At 41.3% G+C, this 21,376-nt stretch overlaps 1 protein-coding gene across 1 annotated transcript in view; it reads right to left on the reverse strand.

The window, feature by feature from the left end:
• Positions 1-234: 234 nt before the first annotated feature.
• Positions 235-21,376, reverse strand: part of LOC133350606 (long-chain-fatty-acid--CoA ligase 1-like) — a 40,658-nt gene continuing 19,516 nt past the window's right edge. The window contains exons 5-21 of the mRNA XM_061565130.1: positions 20,597-20,698; positions 19,937-20,036; positions 16,993-17,171; positions 16,537-16,569; positions 16,371-16,422; positions 15,150-15,223; positions 14,336-14,413; positions 13,590-13,724; positions 12,907-13,041; positions 12,172-12,267; positions 10,469-10,541; positions 8,532-8,620; positions 7,828-7,944; positions 6,399-6,542; positions 5,598-5,699; positions 5,338-5,409; positions 235-4,136 (exon numbers count right to left, since the gene is read on the reverse strand). Coding sequence (XP_061421114.1) covers positions 3,996-4,136; positions 5,338-5,409; positions 5,598-5,699; positions 6,399-6,542; positions 7,828-7,944; positions 8,532-8,620; positions 10,469-10,541; positions 12,172-12,267; positions 12,907-13,041; positions 13,590-13,724; positions 14,336-14,413; positions 15,150-15,223; positions 16,371-16,422; positions 16,537-16,569; positions 16,993-17,171; positions 19,937-20,036; positions 20,597-20,698 — 1,722 coding nt within the window. The 3' untranslated portion in view covers positions 235-3,995. The remainder of the gene's footprint in view (positions 4,137-5,337; positions 5,410-5,597; positions 5,700-6,398; positions 6,543-7,827; positions 7,945-8,531; positions 8,621-10,468; positions 10,542-12,171; positions 12,268-12,906; positions 13,042-13,589; positions 13,725-14,335; positions 14,414-15,149; positions 15,224-16,370; positions 16,423-16,536; positions 16,570-16,992; positions 17,172-19,936; positions 20,037-20,596; positions 20,699-21,376) is intronic.

Here is a 21,376-nt window from a genome sequence, read left to right on the forward strand (position 1 = left end):
GGTCTTTCGGTAAAGTCACGTAGATAGGTTCAAAGAAAAAAACAAAACACTACGACGTTTTGAAGACGACCACTTGTGTTGCGATCGAAACAGAGTTTTTGAATATGACATGGAGGGGTCTTCATCCAGCAGTGGATTGACATATGGCTATAAATCAAAAGCCATCGCACTAAATCACACTTGTGAGGTGCATCTCAAACCAAGAACGCTTAAAAATCATTAAGACACGGTGGATACAAGAACGTGTAGCACACCCTGAACATTTTATTCAAGTTCAAACATTGATAATTGTACATATCACAGCTCTTTGCAAAGTTTCACAAGTTCATCTGATTAAGGCATAACTGTGCTTATTGTACGACTGTACAATGAATACCAGGTACATCTTCATGACATTTAAATCCATCTCTTGCGTCACGTGAATACCAGATTTAAAAGTTGTTTATATAAACATCTTAAAATATTTCAGAAAATGCACTTGCAATAAATCCAAAGCAGTGGATTTCAACACTTGAGAACAATCTTATTTGTCAGGACAGATGACTGTCAATATTGTAAATTACAGAGTCAACAAATCTCTTTTTGGTGTTTTGCTATAAGCAAAATTGATGTGAACTCGACTACAAATATATCATGAAATGTCTAGGCACCAATAAAATAATTACAAGGTATCAATATTACACTCACACTAAACTTCTAAAGGGGGGAAAAGAACACATACAAGCCAAGTGTGAATAATATGAAATGCTAACAAGCCTATTCATGTTTGACAATGCTAATGCACAAATAATTAAAACAAGAGTTGTGTATCGAGACCATTCAATAATTCATGATGACTATCAATTACAAAACGCTCTAATCAAATTATATACAGTACAATGCATTTCAATTGAGCACTGTATTGTAGCAGATGTAGCCAAAACTGTGTTTTTTATTTAGACAAAATGGCAATTACATGTTGGTATATTAAGTACCATATTTAAAATACAGATAATCCAAGAAACATCAGTAATTTAAGTTTTGCAAGAATTATTCACAACTAATGCAAAGAGTAAAGCGGCATACACACACAATGAAAAAATGGCTTCATGCCATGTATTTGGGGATGGTATGACAGGGACGTAAAATATGAGGTCACAATTAAAGTGGATCCTTATCCCTAATAGTTCAAGAGATTTGACAAAAGTCACACGACTTATGACAAATTATAATGGATTCCGACCTACACGATCTATTCAATGTCAGTTGCTCTTTCGTATTTAGTAAGATAGCATGCATTGACTGATGAGGCAACACAAGAGTTCTATTTTTTTGGTGGCAACAAAAGGTATGGACTAGGGAAAAAATAAGTCATCATATATACTTAAGTCTGGTGCAAACTCAATGCAGTCCGACATGGCTGTTTAATTTGAGTGGATAGGTGGGAATCTAGCTTCATGTTAAGACTCGCACTTGTTTAAGTCCTCTCTCAACGATTCACACGTTCATTTTGCGGGCACAATTCTACTTAGGATTTTGTACAGCAGATTGTAACCCGCCTAACAATTACGTTAAAACCAAATAAGCTAGTCCCAAAAATACCCAGCTGAGGCTTGTATAATCCACTTTGCATAATGCCATATGCCAAGAGACCAGATACGACTGTGTGTTCCGTAACAAAGATACAATTCCCATAACGTAGTCTTACATTCAACATTGCATACTCGCACATTTTTATTACAGACATGGTAATAATGTTGGGGTGGAGCAGTGGCGTGCTCGTTTGCACAATGCACTATACAACTGGTAACCTGAGTTCCATTCCCAGACACGGCTAACATCAGGGGTGATTAATATATATGAACCGGTCTTGAAAAGCCCCATTCACAAACCCGCATTGACCAGTATGGGTAAGTATGGTCAAACAATATCTCAGAGCCACATGGCATGTTGATCCTTTTATCTCACAGTTGATTGAACATTTGTTTAAAATTTGTATAATTATATGGCTATAATTAAAAATGAAATAAGATTATACTTTCACAAGACAGATGTGTAATACAGTAGTTGCATAATTTAAAGCGCACATAGTGATAACTATGCACAGTAGTTGTATACACAGTACAATTAAATTTTTTAAAGCATTTCATCATAAAACTCCAATCCATTTTTTAAGCCTTTAAAACAAACATCACCCACAGCATTACACGAAACACTTATGTGCATGGCATACGGGAGAAGGTAGAATAATTTCACCTGCTGTTTTGAGGCCAGCAACAAATAGTTTGCAGTTATACAGCATATAAATGCCACTGCATCTCATGTCAGAAGAGGAAAAGTGGGGGTTTTTTTTCAGAAGCTTTTTGACTTTTGCACATTTATTATTAAAATCTCACTTCAATACTTATGTGCTCATGTAACACTATGCCAGGTCTAAAGGTCTAACCCATGTTTTGGCACAAATCAGCTACACGTCAGGTTGGTGAAAATAAATACATTTTCAAAAACAACCCTTAATGCGGCAATGCAGCAGACTTGTGTAAACATCTTCCCCCCCCCTCCCGTTAGATTTGGCATGTAAACTTTAGACGTTTAATTCCTTTTCGCAAGTTATATGACGCACACATTTTTTCTGATTATTATTAATGCCCTTGACAGTGTTGCTTTAACACTAATATGCATTGCATAAAGTGAAAAGTAAATCGGCCACAGTTCATAACCAAAGCTTTACAGCTTTTACCTGTATTTGTCACCCACAGAAAAAAATACAATCATTACTTATCTTCTTGGTTCTTTCGGTAAAGTCACGTAGAAGGGAAGTAATAAAATAATAAAACATAATAAAAAAAAATTTATTACTTCCCTTTTACGTGACTTTACCGAAAGAACCAAGAAGATGAAATCCCTGCAGTCACGAAAGCTTTAAATAAAAATTTAATCATTACTTAATTGCTCAAAGTCCATTGGCCAGTATTAAAAAGGTATTCAACATCTGACAGCATTTCAAACAAGGGGGAGGAGAAACATTTACAGAATTTTTATAATTCTTGCTTTTTCACCAGCTGTGAGATTTAAAGTGTTACTTTACGAGTCTTAATTGGCAGGGCTACACTGCTTAGTGCCAACTGCTCAACTTCCCGTCACGCTCGCACAGAATTATAATTGTTCTTTTGTTGCCAACCATGCCACAACCCCTCAAAGCCTGTATTCTCTCCTAAAATCCACAACAAATGCATGTAGAATGAGAATCGTGTACAATTTACTGTAGCTAGACATGAAATGACACCTCTACATATGGTTTTGTTATGAGTAAATTGATAAACCGATTTCCACCATTCTTCCTCAATAGTACTTTGTTTGGAAGAATACACTTTCACAGCAGCCCTTGAGAAACATGGTCCATGGGATAGCATGTCTCCTCTACACATTCCTATATACCCTGTACACAAGATTCGTCATTTTATTTTAAATAACATATTCTATGTTAGCAAATCAGTGTCTCGCAAGACAGAGGTAGCAAAATAGCGAGCAATGCAGTCTCCCATGTTGTGGACCATTACAATGAAAGGAAAATCAAAGCAGTCCTCCTGCCTTTAACACAGTGCCTTGTGTCTATCCCACTGGTTAGTGTTTTGTAAAATGTACTCTCCTGAAATAATTCCCAGTTGTTTATCTTTCAAGGAACCATCTGCAAAAAACATCTATTGTTGCTGGTGAGCTGCGTACATACCTTTGTTACATTTTTTGATCTTAAGGGTTTCCCAACACAATAAGCTGTAGAAAATATGTACACACGTATAAAAATTATACATTCTCCACCCCCTCGTCGATCGAATCAATAGCATCCATAGCGTGACAGTTTTGTGTTTTACAAGGTTACATTGTATTGGAAACTCAACTTGAAGATTTTGCACAATGTCAAAAACAAGGCTTGATTTTTTTACTTCTTAGCCACCTTCACAACAGGCCCTTCAACAAATGCCTGAAGGAGACGACGTTTCTTCGTCTGCCAGAGCTCATACAGTAATGCCAGCGTACAGGTTGTCTATTTCTGAATGAAAGAACTTGGATACCTCGGCCCGTTTCACTTTGAACGTCGGTGTCAGAAGCCCGTTCTCAATGCTAAACAGGTCTGAGTGCAGGTGGACAGCTCGTACCTGCAAGCACAACATCACATGCAAAACATGACACTCACACTTAGATTCAGATAAGGTTCACCAAAGCAAATTTACCTTCAAGCAAACTATAGTTGTCACAATTTATCCAATTGTCAAAGAAATACATTTCCAGATCGCTTGTGGTAGAATAAATAACGGATACCACCAACATTTCCCAAGGGATTAGGCCAGGATTAAAAAAAACCTATACAACTCCCCCAACTCAAAAGGTACCAATGCCCTCTGGAAGGCTGAGCTTAACTTTACAGATATGCACATGCAGTTCCTATCATATTCTTACACAAGCACATGCTTTCTGCTTTTACATTGATTAAAAGACCCCCCTCCCATAAATGTATGGAATTGTAGCCGAATTTCCAAATGTGAATCGACATCAGTGCAAAATTGTATTACGTGATTAAATCAAGTGTAGTCCATGTTTTTCGGTTCAGCCAAGTAGTGTTTTTCTAAAATATCTTGTCACCAACTATGCCACAAGTGACAAAATATTTGATAAGCAATTGTGTACAATTCTGTGAGTCACTTATAACTGCTTTGCCGTTACTTATTGCCAATTATGGACTCAGACTATTGTCATATCATCTCAGTGTCCCTGGCACGTAATAATATGCTACAGTGGCAGTGGCGGTCGCAAAATGCCGATTTATTACTAATAAATCCCAATGATCCGATCGAGCAGCTGACATCGCGGCTATCGCGATTTTCACCTGAAGCCGGGCGCTTGTGTTGCGTTCTAAACGTCGTGATTTATTTTGTTTTATTTCTACCTACGTGACTTTAACGAAAGAGCCAAAGAGTATGCTAATCTCTCTTTAACATGCTCATTTTCACCTGGCAGCCCTTTTATTGGTGGAAAACCAACCACCGTCAGGTTGGCTGTCCCCCACTTACATTATCATTGGCTGCTGACATTTGGGCTACGCCCATTTCAAACCCTTATAAACGGTTTGCCTTGGAAGCTAACCCCCATTTTCCTGAAGACGACCGCTTGTGTTGCGATCGAAACGTCGTAGTTTTTTGTTATTTTTCTTTGAACCTATCTATGTGACTTTACAGAAAGACCCAAGAATAGGTGAACAGCACTTTCCCCAAACGATCTGTTCAGTCTAATTTGGAGATTTTACATATTATGAAATTTCTGTTCGCGTAGGGTTGCCTGACGACTGGTGTTGTATGTTACCTGCTCAAACGACTTGAGCCCAGCCTCCTTGCCCAGACGCACCATGTCGTGAAGGATGGCTGCACGGACATCCTGCCGTGAAAATTACACTTTTATTACCGACTGCGTTAAGGCCACTGCAACAAAACACGTGACAATTGGCGCACTAAACTTTCACTGATATTTTATAATAGCTGTTAAACTTACAAAAGTTAAGTTTCCTCGATTCAAAGACTAGTGCGCTCCCTAGCAAAGCTGCTGCAAGAGTTAGGGGCATTCACCTTGTTTATGAACAGAGAGTTTGGGTTACACTTGATGCCTCGTTTCTGCACCCAGCTTGGCAGAACATCCATGTCCGGCACCACGATGCACACCAGGCAAGACTGAGCAACCAAGAACATCAGCTTGCATCAATATCAAATACCTGCCAAGAAGGGCATTGGTGGCGAGCCAGCGCAACGCATTTGCACGGTTTGCGTAACGCCGAGCATGTACACGATCGATTGTATGCGTAATTATGCTTTGTTGCAATTTTTACACAAGTCTCAAAATTTACATAAGTAAAAAGGCTTCGTCTTTCAATTTGAGTAAAGCCAAAAAACCTGATGCTTTCCTGAAACGATTCTTTGCACTCAAGAACTAAAATGGGAACGCCCATTGTTTATAGTTCCGTTGCAATCAGTGGGACAGTGTGTGCTTACAAAAGTGCTTTGTCTCATTACAAGGCCACCAACTGCTCCTTTGCCAACACCACACAGTGGTCACATGAGATTATTTTCCAAACCGCTGCCTATGGGACAAAATGTGAAAGCCCATAGCAAACAGGACCGGTCCAGATATCACTCATCACGAATGTTTGTGAACAGGTCCCGGATTCAGAGCATAGTGCGGTAACCAGTGCACCATCGCTCCATCCTATATGCGAGATATACATGGGTCGTTAATTTTTTGTAAGTTATATAATATTTAACACAATTTACACGTTTTAACATGATCCTTCACTTAACAGCTTTAGAATAGTGCTATAAACTGTACCGACTAAACACACATTGCTTGCACAATTCAATGGCGGAGCTGTTTACCTGCAGGCTGTCTCCGTGCACGAACACCTGGGCCACGGGCTCACTGCGCACGTACACCGTCTCAATCTTCTCTGGGGCGATGTACTCTCCCTGCGACAGCTTGAAGATGTGCTTCTTCCGGTCAACAATCTTCAGTGTTCCATTCTAACAAACAAACACACAGGTCCGAAGCATGGCAAGGTGAGCGAGTAAATGCATTTTTAGTTTGTTGTCGTTCACCTTGCTGCTAGCACTATAACGCAAGCAGATGTCCGAGTGTTATTTTTAATAATAATAATCTTCAAACCACTACTGGATATGATGCTATATTTTTTTAGCATCTACATGTGACCACATCTGAAGATGCTATGTCGAAACGGATTTATCTTATGGACAAAGGCAATTAATCATAGGCAGAGGAAAAACATGAATGTCCTAGACTTGAACAGGGGCAAGAAGTCAACAGCATGGATTTTTATTTGTGCATTTATATATTTCAGCAGGAAGGGCCCAATGAGCTGTCAGGCTCTATTTCAAGGGCGTCCTGCAACGGCACACGGTATAGCTCTTAGTTACAAGCATGGTTATATAGGCATGATATAAACAGCAAGTATCGGGAAGCGAGATGAGGGCTTCCGCATGCCGTGTCAGTCATATCTCACCTATGTTAGCCGTGGCCGGGAATCGAACAGGTCGCCAGATACACGGTGCATTGCGCTAACCACTGCTCCATCATTCTAGCCATGAGTTTTGTTATACTGGTATTAATTTTCAAAGTGAAAAATGGTATTGTATAACTTTATGTTGATGTCAGTAGTAGCAATGAATTTTTCAAGCACCGTTTATCATTATGCATTATTAATACACAATAATTATTAGTATGCATAATGAATGCTCACAAAAAAAGCATAGACTGTTTAAGAATAGAGTACGTTTACACAAATGAAAACATGAAACAACACGATGGTAAGAGAGAAAAAGAGAAAACTTTTTTTATCGGTGGTGAAATGTCATTTCCACTCGTCCGATATGCAGTAGTTTGTGGAGTTTGCATGTTCTTGCTACCTGTGGTCGTGTGGTGTTTTCTCCAGGTCCTCGGTTTTTACCCTCCACATTTAGAAACACGCGTTTACATTACTTGGCTCCTACAAATTCCAACATACAAGCTACTTTGATCAGCTATCATGTGGGACCAGATTACCTCTGAAAAAGCACCAATAGCCAAGTGGTCTTTACCAGGTAAACAAAATAGGTCACTTTTTTATTATAAAATTGCAACTATAACTTTCCAGAGATTTCATTGATTCACTTGGGAGGGTTGAATTGTTACATGAACTATTAACACGCTTTTATCCAGCGGTATATTGACAAAAGCCTGTAAATTACTATTTTCTATTATCGTGCTATTACAGTGCCCGTATTAGGCATGTGTGAAAGGGGCAGAACTCACAGGCAGCCACTTGCCGATGTCGCCCGTGTGGAGCCAGCCATCCTCATCCAGAGCCTCAGCTGTCCGCGTCGGGTCCTTCAGGTAACCCTTGAACACATTTGTGCCATAAACACACACCTGCACACGCACACACAAATCACCGTAAGTATATTTTCATGTTTCTACAACTTCATTTTACTATGAATAGTTTTTGTTTAATATGTACAATGCAAAATTTGTTGTTTATAGCTGTGCACCGTTTTTCTGCTACGTAGTAATTTTTTGTCCCATTTCTATTTGGTTACGTTAGCGGATTTATATTTGCCTCATTGTTGTTGTACTCATTTTAATGCGATTGCTTGTCACTTTGGCAAGCCAGATCGCTCTTTCAAACGAAACATTCATTCGTCTCTTGATTTCTCACCTAGGTAAACAACATACCACATGAAAACCCAAAACAGTCACCCCACTTAAAAACTGGAACGACGACTAGCCACGTCGTTCTTCATCAAATGGTTCTCGTACAACGTGGACTCAAAACGATGAAATATGAAAGGAAATCTAACCAAAAATATATCGTGTAAAGTTTCATAATCATATTAATAAAACATCACAATTGTAACCTTTGAAAATTCTGGCAGTTCTCTATATGTAAGCCAAGTTTACAAAAGTGGCATGCATGGACACGTGAAATTACATTCATGAGATTATGCACACAGTCTTACCTCTCCCTCTCCGTTGGCAGCAAAGTAGTTCATGTCTGCTACATCCACCACCTTGATGTGGTTACACGGCATCGGAGGTCCCACGTGACCTGCAAGACACCGGCAGATAAAACACTGCAGTTTCAGTGCCAAATGCAGTGGAAGGCCGAGTTGGATTTATACAATATTTATGAAAAAAAGAACAAATGCCAGTGGCCTAAATGCTGGATTCATACAAAGTCATCAACCATGCCTTAAAACAGGGGCCATATACAAAAAAAAGGTACGTAACAAATTCCAAACAATCTATTACTGATCTGTGAAAATAACGGCTAAAGGAGCTCTTACTTGAGAGGTTTGGACCCCTGGTGTAGTACACTAACTGACGTCCTCCAAATTGATGATCCTCAAGGAGGGCAATTGCACCCATAATAAGGTCGTGAGTGGGGCCCTGGTTAAACCCTTGATTACTAAAAAGCAGGAGTGCGTCTGGTAAGCCATTCGCAAACGCACACGGGAAAAGTGACCACTTCCATCCAGCGTCTTATTCCAGCCACCAACCACCATACTATGAGATGGCATCTGATTGTGGGCATACCTACTATAATCACCCAGGAATGTCCGTCCTTAACGCTCATGACGTCACTCCACATCGACCAGCCCCCCTCATTAATATTCATGAGCAAGTGACGTCCTCCAAATGGACACCCCCCCCCCCCCCCATTATTACCTACTATAATAAGCCAAGAATGTCTGTGTGCAACGCGCGTGACGTCACTCCACGTCAACCAGCCCCCCCTCATTAATAATCATGAGCAGGTGACATCACTCCACATGGAGCACCCTCCCCCCTCATTAATGATCATGAGCAGGGGACGTCACTCCACATCGAACAGCCCCCCTCATTAATAATCATTATAAGGTGACGTCCTCCAAATGGACACCCCCCCCCCTCCATTCATAATAATTAGCGGCTGACGTCACTCCACTTGGGGGGCCGAGGCGCCTCCTCCCCCCTTCTCGGCGTCAACTTACAACCCTCACTACAAAGGCAGAACCCTCACGTCACGCGATCTCCGTATCGCTATTGAGACATCAAAGTAAAAAGGACGTCATGATGAACAAGTGATTATTACCTTCAAATGAAATAAGTCTGTGTCACCGCGGTCTAACAAACTGCACACGAATTGACGCAATGAATATCACGTCATGGTCTGCTTTTCGCTTGCAAGTTTCAGATTTACTGAAATACACCCGTCCTTGGACGGGCAAAAGGCTAGTTATCCATAAAAAATACATGAACCTGTAATGCGTATTTATCATTCATCTGGAGTAAATGAACTCTAAAGCATGATGAGAGATTGCTTAGATTCATGACCCCAATCATTAGATCACATAAACGTCACAATTTCAGGGTCAATAATCAATTCAAGAAAGCATATTTTTCCATTTCAATTATATTGTTTATTTTTCCCCCTCTCTTTGCTGAATCAACCTATATATCATTAGTGTAAACGATAACTAATCAATTATACCATGCACAATTCAGTGCATGTATATTGAACATAACTGACTTATTACGTGCTTATAACTACAGCTAAAGCAGGTTTAAAATGCATATTCCAAGCGTATAACACTAAAAACAAATAAATAATTTCTGATTAAACTAAACCAGTATGCTCCTTTGTTGCAACAATTTTAAATTGCTTTCATCACAGCTCGTTTCAGTAGCACTGTGAGAACAAGGGAGATTAAAGGTAATCCTTACAAGAGCTTAGCAAGTGCTGGCGCTTCACACTGCCCTCCCCCTCCCCCAACATTCTATATTCATCCAACATCCCCGTGCATGCCTCAGTCCACACGTGGAAACCTGGAGCTATAAACTCTAGCAGCTGGAACAAAAATTCACACAAAAAGTGCGCGAGCCACGAGCGGAGCCCAGACCCAGGGAGAGTTACCCGCGGTGCTGTCGCTGGGCATGGTGAAGGTGCACCCAGCTGTACACTCGGTCTGCCCAAAGCCCTCGTACACCTGTGTGGTGTGAAAGGCAGAGGAAAGGGTGGACGAGGTCCATTATAAAGTGCTGCTCTCTTCCACCCACCCATCATTCGTTCCACTTCTATGACCACAGGGCAGGACTTTAACAATTCCAACACAAACAGTCCAACATCCTCCCCACCATCACCGCATACTCATCCTATTACTACAAGAACAAAGTAAAGTCAAAAATCGGTATCAATACACAATTAAAATGAATACAATGTGAATTTCAGTGTTGCATATTTTCTCATGCTTATTTATAATTTCCATTTTTTTCATGTAAATCACGTGGCTCCTTTGCAATATCGATTTTTTTTCAACGAAGAAAAATTATGTAATTGTTACATGAAATATACTTTACAGAAATTGTGTTCTTTTACAAGAGAACATGTTCAACGAGGAACTCATGTTTGCAGTGGAGCGTGTAAACTCTAATGGCCTGTAAAAGTCCACGTTTTGCACTGAAGACAGCAATAATTACAAAAATTTAAAGCCGAGAAATATATAAAAACCAAAAAAAAGCTTTCCAAATACATGTCGAGTGTCACGTTACATATTCAATAATGCATGCCATTTAATCGGCACTTTCTAGAGGTGAATTATGATTCCTTTTAAAACGTTGTAATACCTCAACAATCAACGTGCATTGTTAAATGTAACTGGTGTGAAATTCTAGATGTTCCAGTAATAAGAGAAGACCATTTATTCGTCCTGAATAAGCACATAGTCGCGTTTTCTTACCTAACAACACTACAATCACGTCCACGGAAACCATTTTTAATGCACGAGTCAACCCAAGAAAAATGCTACACCTTTAATTAGGCATGTTGGGCAATATTTTATTTAAAAAAAGCAAAAGGTCCTTTGAAAAGTTTTTTTATTTCTATTGTAAACACAAATTATGTAATTGTATTTATCATGTAAAAGCTTTCCAGTGATAAGTTAAGGCTAAGCAGCAATATATTGACACAACGTGAACGACGGCCTCCCAATGCCATGGAGGTTTACTTGACCATACTTCACAATACGGTTGGTGAAGGCGGGCCATAGCATAGACACACAAGATAGCAACATGAGGTTTTTGGGTTAGATCGTCTAAATATAAATGTGTTGTTAAACCCGCCACCACCGACACAGCCAATTAGTAAGGTTTGTCACGTAAAACCAAACATGCCAATTCGTTACTAGTACAGCACACCGCTGTTGTAGAGTAAAGCCACAACATTTACAATTCGAGTATGACGTTTTCGCCAGTAATTACAACAGCATCATCAGGCGACTGCCAGTTGTGGAGAAATCCTCCTGTTTCGGTCTTAAATAGCGGGATAAATGTGATGTCGTCGCTTGGGAGCCAAACTGGTGAATGCCAGGGGGGGGGGGGGTGTTAATGTAGGCGTACACATTACAATGGATATAGCAACACATTTCGATGCACTGCCCCCTGCTGCCCACCACATAACCCCACAGCCGCCTGTGACAACTCGGCATGCGTGTTGGTGGTTGGCCACCCAAACAGGATCCCGAATCAACTCTTGACAACATCGGGCCATATTCCTGACGATTTGGTCATAGGCAAACAATAACATTCTCTCGTGAAAACCGACTTTGCAGAGAGACTCACCTGGCAGCCAAGGATGGCTCGAAGGAAGGTGAGGATAGACGCGGAGATGGGGGCGGCTCCAGTGACCATGAAGCGGACACGGCCTCCCATGCTCGCCTGCACGGCGCAGGGGTAAACAGGCATGCATGAGAGACCATGACACGAGGCGCCGTCAACCCGACAAAAGGCAGCTTTTTTCTCGGCAACTTGGAGCCAAGAAAATACGCCCCACGAGAAGCATGTTTATTTATGACATGGTTAACAACTACATTGGGCTCATGATTAAGTCCACAGGTTAACCTCCGATTAGCACGGTTGGCTACGTACAGCGAAGGAAGTTCAACATACGTTAACATAAACATTTATTTTTTTATCAAGGTGGGCCCTGATGATGACTGGTGTGACAATGCACGGAGGAAACTCTGTAGAAATCACCTGATCGAAATTCCAATGCAAGTCCTCGTCTGTCTAGAATGCAGAATATGCTGTGCAGCCAGAATTGGTATTAAAAATAATAATATGCAAACCCATTCATGTTCAGTTCCATCTTTCTGGACCTGCCCAGCAGTAATAATTTCGATGACAGCCATCACACTTTTATTTTAGGGCTTGCTCTACGGTGTTAATAATATAATTGTTTGCCGAATGTGTTAAGCAAAAACAAATAGGAAGACCATTGGCCTTATACAGCTACCCGGTTATGGCAAAGCCAATGGTGAACAGACGAACACGTGATGAGGACAGCAGAGGGGGCACCTGTACACGGTGGAAGATGAGCTTGTCCCAGATGCTGTCCTTTCGCACGACGCCGCAGCGCAACTCGGCCATCTTCCGGCTCACGGCAAAATCCAGCAGCCAACGCTTGAAGTGCGATTTGGCACCACTGAGCACCTGCAGCATCCAACATTGGCAGTCATACTCCTCCCTATACCGTTGCACTCATGAGGGTCGGATCATCACGCCTGAGATATAAACTAAATATTTTTGAGCCTGGGACAAATTTTGAAGAGATCAATCACAGGGAGTATAAAGGTAAATGTGAGGCCTTGCAATTACCTGGTCATGCCACTGCTGACAGGAAGTTCTCTGCTAGAGGGAATTCGAGAAAGCCCCTCCATGAGAGTATTTTGCCAATGCTGGTCATACATTTTTGATCAGGTGAGAGTACCCACCGTTTACCCCACCACACGCAACCTGCCGATAGACGGACTGTGCTGTACTCATTTAAACCGCCACACTTGGGAGATCGAACCGGTCACCTCTCGATTGGAATTCCAGTGTGCCAACCATTAAACCACGGCAGCATCCATCAGCATAGGAGGCTGCTGCATGGAATAGCATTTCCAAGAAAGGGCACTCCTGGTATCCATTAGATGTCATATATCATGCTGGCAAGGGTTACGATGAAGCAAAGTTAAGTAGCGTTCTAATGCACCTACTTTGTCATAGATTCGGTTGAGCAGACGTGGTACGACAGGGAAGACGGTGGGTTGCAGAACCTTCATATCGTCCATGAGTAACCTTATATCACCCTGATAAAAACCTACTCGGCCACCGTTGCAGAAAATGGAGGCCTGAACACGTACACACACAAAACACACATACCCTTAATGTTTGGTTATTTAAAAAGGTGCATTTGCCTAATTATGGAGACTTTGGAAAGCAACTTGACTAAAACTTAATTCTAATGGGGATATCAAATAGCACTCATATGGTATTCAGAGAGATGATTGAGAGACCGTCAATACATTGCTAACAAAATATACCAAATACTGTATGTATACATATATATACACATTAATTCTTAACTGCGTAGGTTTTCCCCGATTGTGCTGTATAAGCTCTCCAAAATGTTTTCGGGCCATACCATATGTTTTTCCTTCAGAAACTTATTTTTCACTTGAAGAAGACCCCAACACTTTCGGAAAAACGTCAGACATGTTGAATAATACGTGAGGAGCTCTATGAATTAACTGCACAAAAATCTAGCGGCAATATTTTACCTTGCACTAAGATGGTTTGATAGTTAAAGGGCAGGACATTATTACCGAATATACCACACTGTACCCAGCGGCATGGTAACTTGGACAGGGAAGCTCAATCGGTGCAAGACGCAAAAATTAAAGAACCTCTCATAATTGTTAACCATTGAGCCCGGTCAACAAAAAGCGTTGACTTATATTACCTCAACAAGCCTTTCAAACATGTGAGCCAGTGGGAGGAATGAGATTAAAACGTCGTCCTTGTTGGGTAAAAACGTATCCTGTGAAATGAAAAAATTAAAACAAGTTAGTCTCCAAACCAAACAGATGTGGTTTTACCCAGCTTGCACTTAGTTAAATAAGCACTAATTCCGACAAGCGTACACCGTGTAGCATAGAGTAGTGTAAAACACAGCACGAGTACTGCACATGACAAACAATTTAGAATAGTGCAATCGACTGAAAACTTTCACAACACAAGAAGACTAACTATGATGAAAAATATAACAACGTATAACCGTTTGTCAATCCACTGCTGTAATGGATGTTGTTCGACCAAATTTCACCACGCTGGTCTGTGCAGGGTGGGTGAAGTGGTGGAGGGGGGGCAGAAGCCCAGGATTAGTAGAGTCACAGGTGTCAGCGTGACCTCGAAATGAACTGGGGTAACAGTCTGCGGCACAGTGGCCAAACCACTGCGCCACCACAACAGTGCAGGGCTCGCTAAACCACAACATTGCCATCTGCTGTATTAACGCAGCGAGTGCAACGAACGCAAGGGTGTGTACCCAGCTCATATCGACCGTCTCGAATATGAAACTCAAAGTTAAATCGGGCGGGTCAAGTTGTAAACAGGAGAGACGTGAAAGCTGAAACATCCAACCTCAAACAAATCAATGGCGCGAGAAAACGGCAAAGAAAACAGCTCAAAGAGTCGAGCGTGGATTCCACACGACAGACAATACGGTTTGAAGACAATGTAAGTATGCGATAAGCTTTTCTTGGCAGTGTTGTTACCTTAGTAACGGCCAAGAAAGCAGAGAAGTCGGAAATCATGTTCTTGTGGGTTAGCATAGCACCCTTAGGATTTCCTGCCCAACAAAAACAAATGGCATGAGAGAGTTTGCTGTAGTCACCACAGCAACTTAGCAAAGGCAATGCATTGCGCATTGCATCAACTTAACCGTTACGGTTGATAGATTTAACTATTCCCCAAATACGTACCTCACGTAATTTTTAAAGTGGTCATAAATTCTGCAGTGTACATGACAACAAAACGCATTTCCCATACTGGCACTTTCAAACACTAATTTCTTAAGCAACATTACCCTCGATCTCTTTCAATGCTTCATTAAAAAAACCTTAATCTGTCTTTAAAAACAATTGAACTTAACATTAACACAATAAAAATACAAAACAATTATAATTACTTGTTATAACAATCCTCTCTGCTGACGAGATCCAAAAGTTAACCCAGGTCCTATTTGCTGTGCTTACACAAACGCTGCTCCATTAGGCTAAACACATTATAATTTCCACAAAGACATGGAGGTATGATTAAGAAAAATATAATTTAACCACGAATTAATATATCTTTATGAATATTGGAAGAATAAGACGAGCAATATAGTTATTTTTCACAGATGTCCCACACAAAACACAATGCAACACCACACTTAATTTTATTGGTCAATAACTGGTGTTCACTGCATGTTGAACTTTGCAAACACAGCGACTGAACCATCAAAGATGCGGCAACTGTTTATCGGTGCACAGCTCTCCCAACGTGTTTTCGGGTTGTAAAAGAGTGTTGTTTGACACAATGTCCGACGCTTCCCTACGTACGTAGCCAACCCATTAGCACGGTTGCGAAAGAAGTTCAACATAGATAAAGTGGGATGATTTCAGTTTCTCATGAGGCTCCCACAGCATGTGCAGCGAAACGATGGAACAGCTTCGACAGCAACTTAATTGCTCCCAGGACGTTAGGTGTAAGTTTTTGGTCTAAGATTAAACGGAAAGTGAAACATCATACACCATGCCAAACACGCAGAAACAACCCAAAAACACACCCCAGAGCTTTAAAGCACAACGCAGTGGTATAATCTTCGTGCATTTTAAGATCCACCCGAGGTGGGTCCCGATGATGTTGCCTGTGCTTAGACATCTATTCTCTGTATGCACGACCGGAACGGTGCAGAGGATATGACAAGCCAGCTTGCGCAAGTGGATGCTCACCTGTCGTTCCACTTGTGTAACAAATGATGGCGATATCATCTGGCTGAGGAGGCTGCAGAAAAACAAAGAAATGCATTCAGCGAAACTGACTAAACACATCGTACATATTACTCTTGATTTGAATTATATTTTGCCACTGTGCGATACAGATTTGTACCGTACTTACAATTGGCTTTCTGTGATTTGTCTTTCCAATGACCTGAAAAACATGTTACATGTTTACAAACGTTATTCGCCCCATGTAAAATCGCACGACACATGCACACTCAAACTCATTGCAACAAATTAAGAGCCATACATTGCAGACAAGGCAATTACGGATTAAAACAATAATAATAATTACCTCCTATCTGGCGGCACACGTGAGACTCGTCCCCCCCCCACCGACTATTGTCACGTTATCAGACTAGTCGACTAATCAAACTGACAATCATTACACCAATAAAAAGCTTCAACAACCAGATAGCAAGTCTACGAGCCAACTGGTATGACATCGTGTTGGCCCATAACACACGCGTGAGGGCTGGAGACACACGCACTCCAATTAGCGCGGGTGGCTACGTACGGTACGAAAGAAGCTCAACGTACGTATACAAATGGGCGACATTGGGCCACGTCTCACCTCAAGCTCGCGGAAAAGGATTAAGTCGACTCCGCAATTGCGGGCACGCTGCTCCATCACGCCGTCGAAGGGCTCCATGACCACGATGGTTTTGACGATGCGGATCGCACCCTCCTCTATGCTCTCCAGCAGGCCCTTCACCTTCTCCAACTTGTCACAGACCACCGTGGAGATCTCCGCTAAATGTTCAGACGTCCACAATGTGCACACAGCAATCAACAGAATTGGAGGAATAAAGCATACGTTTTGGAAGAATGAGCAGAGTATTGGACAACTGTGACAAGTCTATTACATTATGGGACCTCTCACCATTATCAGAATATAAGAAAAGGTTTCACCCTTTCTGGCAATAAAACAGGTGTTAAGATGTTAAAACAACAAGTTGAAACCTTTTGCAAGGAATCATGCTTGCATCAACCACATATACTTGTGGTGAACATGCAAACAAAAAACATGCTCTGGTAGTATATGCGTTGTCTTTGAAACCGATTAGTCCACACCAGCGACAGCTTTCGTCAGAGCCTAGCAGCTGCTCACCCCAAGCTCTTAATGCCCTGATAGTGGCACTGTCTTTGTGCCGTTTGCCCTTTGGCGTCCTCTGGTCTAACACTGTTTGAGACTAGGCTCTAAAGAAAGCTGTCTCTGGTGTGGACCAATCAGTTTCAAAGACAATGCACATACTGTTAGAGCATGTTTTTTGTTTGCATGTTCACCACAATTATATGTGATTAATGCAGACATGATTCCTTGCAAAAGGTTTCTGTTTGGTGTTCAAACATCTTAACACCTGTTTCATTGCCTGAAAAGGTAAAATCTATTCTTATATTTAGACTATTATACTCTCCATGTCTTATTTTTTTTTACAAATGCAGCAAATTGTAATAAACAGTGGCTCATTTAAACCATCTAATCAGAAGAAAAAGTGTTAGATTTTCTACAATGGGCCAGAGGACTTGACTTGAGATTGTAGTATAAATATGGTTTGATAATAATATCCAAATTGCAAGTCACAATGCACAAGCAGCTGCAGAAAAACAAACCCATCCAATTCATGTTTGTGCGCCCCACGTGCACCATGTTAGTAAATAAACTTGAGCCGAATATAAACACAACAGTATATCTCTCGTTACTGCAGTGTTTTTCAAACTTCAGTGCCCAGATCTACTCCGGTCCACATTTTCATATTTACCAATCTTCTCGGTTATAATACAAATTAAGTCATTACACACTGCACAATCCTGACGATTGACAATAATCGCACATGACTCAGCGATTGCCAAGTCAACGTAACGCTGTCATTCGCCACCAAGTGACCGTGATGTCACACCACAGCGGCTGTGCAATGCTAGTTTCGCCACGCCAAGTACACTTTGAGACCAGGTGAAGTGTCTAAGGCTTGCTCTCTGGCAGGAGGTCACGGGCCAGACCCAGGTGTTATGGGTTAACAACAGATTCAGATGACTGGAAGCTGCACCACCGGTGCTCCCCACTGAGGCATCTTGTGTGACACACACACACACATTAATTTGAATCAGTGCTCTGTATGTCACGTGGAACTATCGCTTAGCAATCACCAAGTACGCATTATTGTAACTTTTGAATGAAGATTGTAAACATGAAAAGGTAGGCGGTTAAGGGTTGTAATGACGAGATTCTGTAAAACCGGCTGAACTGCGTCCTATAATTATAATGTTTCAGTCTGAGAAATGGAATGGCCCTGGGCATATTGGAGCATGTAAAGTTTGAGAAATCCACCGTCTCCAGAGAAAAGTATATCCGGACATAAATGACTATTTTACGTACGCTAATTTTACATTAAAATGGGCAGGAACAGTGTATAGTCACGAAGGCACACGTTGTTAAAAAACAAGAAAAGACGTGGGAAGTGCCATGCATTTGTTATGTTCCACTATTTCAAGACATTTCCCAGGTACGAATGGCTATTTGTTCGAAGTTTTCCCATCAGGCATGAAAACTTGCATCTTGGTGCACATTATGAAGTCGGTTTAATAAATTTTTGTTGAAATAAAAAAGGTCTGAATAACTGAAATTCAAGAATGCACGGCAAATGTTCATCGTTTGTCCAAACGCCCACGCTTTTTAAAATTATATACATACATATGCACACAGCAATAGATTTATACTTATTAACCAAACCAGTACGCACCTATAACTTATGGTTTAAAAATCCCTGCTACATTCTCTGGAACACAGTTACATTCTCACCTGTGATTAAACCAGTTTATCTATTGTCACAAATTACTGTACAAAAAAACATTAAATACAGTACTGGACTCAAATTGGCTAAATTCCAGTACGTACTGAGAAGTGAAAATATTGGTTTGACCGTCATACAAAAAACATTACTTTCGATGGCAGGCAGGGCAGGTGGGTGCTGGTCATACTGTATGGACCAGAGGTCACTTGAACGATTCTCAGGAGGTAGCTGTGTCACATGCTTCAATGGGCCGTTCTCTAACACTACTCTGTGACAAACTCAATGGATACTTCATCTTGTGACATAACACCATAAACACAATTGGGGGGGGTGGGGGGTGGGGAGCCACGAGGGCTAAAACAATTCAAGATTCTCAACGTAAAACATTGATATTATTCCATGGTTATGAGTTGTACCCTGATTATTGTGGGGCGCCACGGTGGCGAGATGTTAACTACCTTGCCTGGTATACAGGTCATGGGTTCGATCCCTACTGTGATGCCTGTATATGTGGAGTTTGTATGTTCTTCCTGTGGACATGTAGATTTTATTTTCGATCCGGGTCCTCCTGTTTTTCCCTCCATATTTATAAACATGCTTTTAGAGTATTTGCACTTCATTGAGCAATCATTTGTGGCCAGGTCACTTCTGAAAGAGAGCTATATAGCTCAGTGGGACTTACCTGATAAAAAAATACAATACCTGTGTATAGATGCATGCACATACCCTGACTGATGATGTAGTCAATGGATTCTCGTCCCAACGTATCATAGAGGGGGACCACCACCAAGGAGTATGTGTAGCAGGCTTGCTCCGCAATGATCCACTGCAGGAGACAAGTCAGTTGTTTAAACTCCCACCTAGAGATGACCAATTCAGCAAGCAAGTTGTGAATTCACGGAGAATGTGCAAGCCGATGTCCACTACCGTATCGATTGGTCGTATACTGATTCTGCCCTGGTGATTCAATGAACTGTCATGATTTGGAGTTGGGATTCGATTCAAGAATAAAAATGTTTGGCATTGTGGTGAATGCGGAATAGATAGATGCTGCAAGGATTATGTAAAGCAATTGCATACAATATACGAATCGAATATTAGAGCCCTGCATGCTCCATGTGTCAACATCGATTAAATGTACCATTCGTTTCTTGTTGTTTATGTCCGATTTGCAATTGTTTGCCATATTGGCATACATTTTAGTTTAGTACACCAATTGCATAAATCATAATCAAGTCACACAGGCACAATTTGATACATGCATTGCGAGTGTAAATATCGACATCAATAGATGAATAGATGCAATGCTCCATGCCTGGCGATGACAATTTGAAAGAGCATTGCATGGAGCATGTTGTGGAAGAGCCGAGAGATTAGTGCCATCACCTCAGGCCGATTCTGTGAGAAGATCCCGATGACTTGCTCAGACGATGGCTTTGCCCCACGGTGCAGGAACCCCGACCCCAGATACTCTGCACGATCCGAAGTCTGCGGAATAAACACAGAAACACAAAATAGGACAAACATTTGTTATGGTACTCGGGGGAAAAAAGGGGCAGCCAGAGACATCATATCTAGAGTATCTGGCTGCTATACATTTCCACATTATAAGCCACTTCCTTGGGCTATAATTTCTGGACAGGTCACTTCTGAAAAAGAGATATATAGCGCAGTGGGGCCTTACCTAGTAAATTAAAAAGTGATTAGTTTAGTCGTATGTCCTCCGGCAAGAAAATCAGCATCTGGTCTCAGAAAATTAACAGTAAAAAATAGACTCGCTCGCCCCATGAATGAGTCTTCCGAGGGTAAAAAAAAATACACTATAAAACATAAATTAGAAAATTATGAACCGAACAAGACGCTCAAGACACTAAAAGCAATGCTCTTATGCTGCTGTGTGGCTCGTGAAGAAGAGAGGCCTCACCTCTCATCACACTATTCCCCTGCCACGAACTCTACATTTCAGAAAACAAAGCTTTTGAATGAAGCCACCGGGAACCTTTGCTCGGTGAGAATTTTCATGTTATCCTCTGCTGCTGCAATAGCATGGAACTCCCTTCCCACAGCCATCTGTGCTGTAAACTTCCTGCCCAAGTTCAAACACACCCAGCCTTTCCTCCCCCTGGCTCTACTTGACCATCCCTCGAAAATAAATCTTCCCACTAT

The sequence above is a fragment of the Lethenteron reissneri genome, chromosome 34 (genome assembly GCF_015708825.2).
Source record: "Lethenteron reissneri isolate LAM-NWPU_2019-01 chromosome 34, ASM1570882v1, whole genome shotgun sequence".
NCBI classification, from domain to species: domain Eukaryota; kingdom Metazoa; phylum Chordata; class Hyperoartia; order Petromyzontiformes; family Petromyzontidae; genus Lethenteron; species Lethenteron reissneri.